The sequence below is a fragment of the Alexandromys fortis genome, unplaced genomic scaffold, assembly GCF_014885135.2.
Source record: "Alexandromys fortis isolate MF-2015 unplaced genomic scaffold, M_Fortis_MF-2015_v1.1 scaffold_133, whole genome shotgun sequence".
NCBI lineage: Eukaryota > Metazoa > Chordata > Mammalia > Rodentia > Cricetidae > Alexandromys > Alexandromys fortis.
Window position 1 is genome coordinate 761,673 of NW_026068030.1, and position 6,373 is coordinate 768,045.

General features: G+C 36.9%; 1 protein-coding gene across 1 annotated transcript; it reads left to right on the forward strand.

The window, feature by feature from the left end:
- Positions 1 to 1,416: 1,416 nt before the first annotated feature.
- LOC126515071 (olfactory receptor 2A1/2A42-like) lies at positions 1,417 to 2,358 on the forward strand. Its single transcript, XM_050164421.1, has one exon. The coding sequence runs from the start codon at positions 1,417 to 1,419 to the stop codon at positions 2,356 to 2,358; it is 942 nt and encodes a 313-aa protein (XP_050020378.1).
- Positions 2,359 to 6,373: the final 4,015 nt, after the last annotated feature.

Here is a 6,373-nt window from a genome sequence, read left to right on the forward strand (position 1 = left end):
ATCACTAATTTGACAATGGAGGTAATTGTCAAATGTCAGATAAAGAGACTTTTCAATTTATAAGCATTTTTCACTGCCTACTTGTAAAGAATATGTGCATCCTTTTATTTTTAGAACTCTGTAGACCAGGCTGACCTTGAACTCGAGATTGCCTGCCTATGCCTCCCGAGTGCTGGAATTAAAAGTATGTGCCACCATGCCAGCTAAAGAATATGAGTGTTCTTGATGAAGAAGTCAGCTACTGTTTTTAAGTTTGAATAGAAAATTATTTTTATGAATTTCAACTATGGTATGTATTGTGAATAAAAGTGATTTAATTAATAACGAAATGAGAGTCCTAGCCAATTTTCATTTTAGGCTCTTTTATGAAAATGAAACATAGAAGGAATGATCTGATCAGATAGTGCATAGGAAATTTTTTCTGTGAGTGTTTGCATGTAGATGCCTGCCGTGCCCAGCTTCCAAACCCTGGAGAGCTTATGTAATGTTGGGCTTGTAAATACAGCTGATAAAACACAAAATTCCTTATTGTCTATGGATTGCAATGGGAAGATTTTTGTGGTAAATTAATGATTCTGACAATGGCTTGGTGAACCAGTTGTCAAATTAACAAATGTTAGTTTGTTTCTATTTTTCAAGACAATAATACACATTTTGTACAGATATAGTTGCATACATTTTATTTATATATCTAGATAAATACATATGCTACCATAAATAATTATTAGATATTGTTTCTACGAACCCTTTCCTTCTCACTAGCTCACAACACTCCAGATTGTATTCAAGTATCTAAACTTTAAATTGAACTTAGTAAGTAAATACCCAGAATTACTTTTGTAGATCAAAAATAATATTAATAATGAAAAGTTGCCATTTCATAATTTTCTTTTGGTAGATCTACGAAAGCAGTCTCTAGCTAGTTGGTATATAAATATTTATAGTAGCAATCATAACTTCTACCAAAGCAATTAGAATTCCTTTCTAAGGATGTTCTCATTTTGAGAGCTCTTTTTGAAAATCAGCAATTCCCCTAGAGATTTGTTAATATAAAGGCAGAAACAATCAGTGTTTCATGCTTATTTTATATGTGTGGATCATCGAGTTTTTGGCTGCCTCATGGTCAGGGGTTCTAAATAAATAATCATTGGTGAAACATTTTTCTTCTAAAAACTGAATGTCAGACTAATTATTTTGCTTAAAAATAATTTAGTTTTTGTAAGCATTTACTTATTAATTTTAATTAATTAAGTTCCTAGTGGAGGTTCTTAATATTATTCCACGTCTAAGACAAATAAACAATAGTTGTGTCCAAAATATCTGTGAATGACCGAGTTGTGGTAGAATGTCAAAAGCTTGACACCTATATTTGAAACAGTTGTGTCTCAGTTCTCTGCATCTCTCTGTCATAGTGAAATGGAGGAAAATCAGACAATGGTCACAGAGTTTGTCCTGCTTGGATTCTGCCTTGGCCCAAAGATTCACCGAATTCTTTTTGCATCTTTCTCCCTATTCTATGCCATTACCCTGGTGGGGAATGGGGTCATCCTTGGAATAATCTGTCGAGACTCCAGACTCCACAACCCCATGTACTTCTTCCTCTCCCATCTGGCCATCGTTGACATTGCCTATGCCTGCAACACCGTGCCCCAGATGCTAGTGAACCTGCTAGATCCATTCAAACCTATTTCCTTTGCTGGATGCATGACACAGACCTTTCTCTTTTTGGCCTTTGCACACACAGAATGTCTCCTCCTCGTGGTGATGTCCTATGATCGGTATGTAGCCATCTGTCACCCACTCCGATATTCTTCCATCATGGACTGGAGGAACTGTGCTGCTCTGGTTATCACATCCTGGGCATGTGGCTCCCTCCTTGGTATGGTTCATATGAGCCTTATCCTGAGGCTGCCCTTCTGTGGACCTCATGAAATCAATCACTTCTTCTGTGAAATCCTGTCTGTTCTCAAGCTGGCCTGTGCTGATACAACACTCAACAAAGTCGTCATCTTTGCAGCTTCTGTGTTCATCTTAGTAGGACCCTTATGCTTGGTGCTGATCTCCTACACACGCATCCTGGTGTCTGTTCTGAAGATGCAGTCAGGGGAGGGCCGCAGAAAGGCCTTCTCTACCTGCTCCTCCCACCTCTGTGTGGTAGGGCTCTTCTTTGGCAGCGCCATTGTCATGTACATGGCCCCCAAGTCCCAACACCCAGAAGAGCAGCAGAAGATTCTTTTCCTGTTTTACAGTTTTTTCAACCCCATGCTGAACCCCCTGATCTACAGTCTGAGGAATGCTGAGGTTAAGGGTGCTCTCAGGAGAGCACTGGGTAAAGAAACTCATTCCCAGTTGGTGTGATGTTTAAACCACAAGCTGCAGTAGTTCCCTGCAATATTAACCTCCAGTTGTTAACTAAATACAGAAACATCCACATTGTCTTTTTTCTATACCTGATGAATAGAACACATCCTCCTTCTACAGGTTCAAAAAATATATAAATGAGTTGTCTTATTGACACAAGGCTTTATCAAACATGACTACTTTCTAATTGAATTGATGTGGAATTATATAATGCTATTACATAATAATTATGATTGTAGTATTATTATTATGTTATTATATTATAACTCATTTTCTAGGCCCCAAAAGTTACATGCCATCAAACCTTGAAGTTAATTAGATATTGTCACAAACTGCACAAGATTTAGAAGCAAAACAAGCTATACCCAGAGAAAACCCCTCACACACTAGTCCATTTTGCAACTGCACTTGCCTAGTTCAAGAAACACTCTAAGATATGTAGTTACTGTGCTTTGTGAGACCACAAACTTATATATTAAAACTATTGACTTATATTAAAGTCTTAACTTGTTTGCTGAGTGAAGGAGAAGCATTTATTAAAAAAAAAAAGAAGAACTACAAGAGGAAGAAGGGGAGAATATATTTTTAAAGATCATAGACGCTGAAGTCACTGAAGCTTCCCTTATTGATTGAAGATTCAACTGGATCAATGATAGCTAGCAAAGGGGTAAATGTGAGCATCGCCTCCTTGAAAAAAGCTGTAAAGTGAAAATTACCTTAAACTGGGTAGTACAATATTCTCTATAACTGTCCAATGATGAATGTGATCTATATCTGTTGCAGACTTTTCTATTAATGATTTCCCAGAATCTTTCCATCAGTTCTTCAGCTTCTATTAGTTCAGATTCTGGTCACTGCCCTTCAAGATCATCTCCTCTTCTGTGAGAAGCTTAGCAGGACATATTTGGTACCTAGCTGGTTCTGCGAATTCTTTAAAAACTAGAGACCAGCATTCAGTACCCAAATATTTTAGATGGGTTTTCAATGAGTTATCTATGAAATCATTTAATGTATATATGCACCTGTATTCTCATGTCTGCTTGTATATACTCTTGAATACACATATATATGCATGAGTCATGTATACACATATGTATATGTTTGTGTGTGAGCATTCATGTGGGGAGCAGAGATAGACTATGGGTATCTTCTACTGCTATCCCCCTCAATTTTTGATACAGGATCTTTTTACTGAGTCTGATGCTTACTATCTGACTGGCTAGCCAGCCAGCTCCCAGGATCCACTTGTCTCTCTCTCTGCAGCACTGGTATTACTGGTCTGTGCTTTCATGTCTGATTTTGGGGAGAGAGGAACTAAGGATGTGAACTCAAGTGTTCATACTTATATAGGAAACAGTTAACACACAGAACCACATCTCTAGTCATTGCTTGAAATCATTGCTTTACTTTGCCATATCATACTCTTGCTCTAGTATTTCTCAATGGCACCATGAGGGTAAAATATTAGAAGTTATTTCTAATGTATGTGTTTTTCATTTGGATATTTAGGCTGTATCAAATAGAGAAAAGCATGGCTATTCTCCCATTCTTGTGCTTACACACCCAATATTTCACCATTGATACTGGATATATGAGAACTTTCCCCAGAAACCAAGCAATCCCTTTTCTGCTGACACTCAAATGCATGTCCTCCAACAGAACTCCAAGTAGCTCATATTAGATAGTGTCAGATCTCATGAGTTAATGGCTCTTTCTCACAAGACTGCACCACCTCAGCTGGCAATGAAAAGCTCCAGTTATGACCTCTGTTTCTGATTGATTGGGTATAATTCAGGAATCCAATTTCATATACACTACAGCGTCAGGAGTTGCTCAGTTATTTGGATTATATCTCCTTTGGGAAAACATGACCCACATTAAATGTAAAAGGGCTGGGTGATGGAGCCTTGTGTTGATAGCTATTGCCAGACACATTGTAAAGAGGAGCGCTTTAACATGAGCAGCTGAGAAAAATAAACCCTATCATGAGTGCTGCCACTTTTCTTCCCAGGATCTATGCATTCCAAATAAACGCGTGACATTTGAAAGTGAAATCAGTCAGGACACACAGTTCATACTGCACCAGCACTCCCCACTCGGGACACTTCTGTCACGCTGCCCTGAAGATTCACCCTCCCACATCTTAGTAATTCCTCCTACTCTAGGGAAAAGCTCCTTCGAGAATTTCTCTGATGATGGTTTTCTTTGAGTACTGGTCACACCCTCCTGCTTTAGTTAGGATCTATATGTATTACTTTCAGCTAGTTCTGGAGGTGCTTTAAACAAAAGAGTTTTGAATGACCATTAAAACCAAATAGTGTTAGGACATCAATATTTTTATTTCAATTAATACTGACTGTGCTGTTAGCTTTCTCCATTTCTAAACTTATGCAGCATTCTTATTCCTTAAAATAGTAAATACTTATCCAGAAATTTTGTACCTACTTCCTTCAAATTGAATTATTTCCTCCTGGAATGGGTGCCCTCTTGACTTGAGTGTAAAGTAAATTGACTAAACTCAGGAAGAAAATGACTCACAAGTCTCAAGATGGTCCTGAAATGTAGAAGATACATAACACCCCTCTCCAGAGTTGCACAGTAGCAACCACTGCTACAGATTGAGACTTATTGTCCAGCTACACAGCCTGCAAGTCAAATAGGCAATTTCAGAAATACAGCTTTCACCCACTGTCGAGGTAGGCTCTTCAGAGGTGAGGCTCCCTTTAGTCATCTGCACTCTTTTAAGAAACCCTCTAAAATTCACTGGTCCAATAAGCTAGGCTTGGGTGGGTCTGTTTTGTTGGTCTGTCATCTGTGCTCTGTCTGGGCAAAAGAATGTTTGGTTACATCTCCCAGAGAAAGCCAACACAGGATAAATGCTATCTCAGTTTACTTTAAAGAGAATATAGACAATCTGAGTGACAGTGATAGCTATTGGTGCTATGTCCTTCAGGATACTTTTAAAGTTTTGGTTTTTGTTGTATTTGTAAATGTAAAACTTAATTACTATCCTCTAATATTTCAGGTTTATATCCTCAAATATATATTGAGGATATAAATTTATCTATCATATTGTAATGTTTTTTATTAGACCTAGTTCACACAGATTTTCAGGCTACTTCATAAAGGCAATTTTCTGACTTCTATGTGGTTAAAAATAATATGAATATTTATGAACACTTGTTTCAATTAAACTTTGTTTCCTTGACATTCTAATTTCCATGTGTTTATATTTTTCATGTGTTTATGTTTCCCAGTGACAGCTTGTTGAATCAGAGACTTTCCTGGCTTGTACAGTAGAAAAGGTGTGATTTTGGTGTTATGTTTTCCAAACGTCCCTTTTTTGTCATTATGAAATTGAATGTTTACCTTGACCTGACTCGAATATTCAGTCTTTTTCACTGGAATGACTTTTTGTTTGTTTGCTTGCTTGCTTGATTCTGTTTTTGTGTTTTCAAGACAGGGTTTCTCTGTATAGCTTGGTTGTTCTGGAGCTCGCTCTGTAGATCATGGTGATCTAGAGCTGGCAAAGATCTGCCTGCCTCTGCCTCCCAAGTGCTTGGATTAAACATGTTGCCACCAATGCCTGGCTCTAGAATGACTCTTTATAACTGGGTTGTTTATATAATGAAGATATCTCTGGTTATCACAGGAGATGCATTTACATTACTTTAATATTTCCTGGATAAAAAAGAGAAGATAAAAAAATTTAAAAAAATAAAATAAATTTAAAAAAAGATAAAAAAAATAAAATAAAATGTGGTGTGAACAAAAAAAGTGGAACACTGTTATTCAGCCTTAAAAATAAAGACATTTGTGACTTGAAAAAAAAGAGAGAAGATAAAATGTTTGTAGAGTGTCCTTGACACATAGTGGCTTTTCATATAAGAAATTATTGTTTGGTTTTCCTTTAAAAAAAAACGTTTTCCAAAAAAAATTTATGATCATCTTATTAGATGCTGTAAAAGCTTTCAACAAAATTTAACATCCCTTCATGATAAAGGTCTTGAAG

Excerpts from the sequence above, each read along its gene's own strand:
- LOC126515071 (XM_050164421.1), top strand. The coding sequence starts at position 1,417 with ATGGAGGAAAATCAGACAATGGTCACAGAGTTTGTCCTGCTTGGATTC.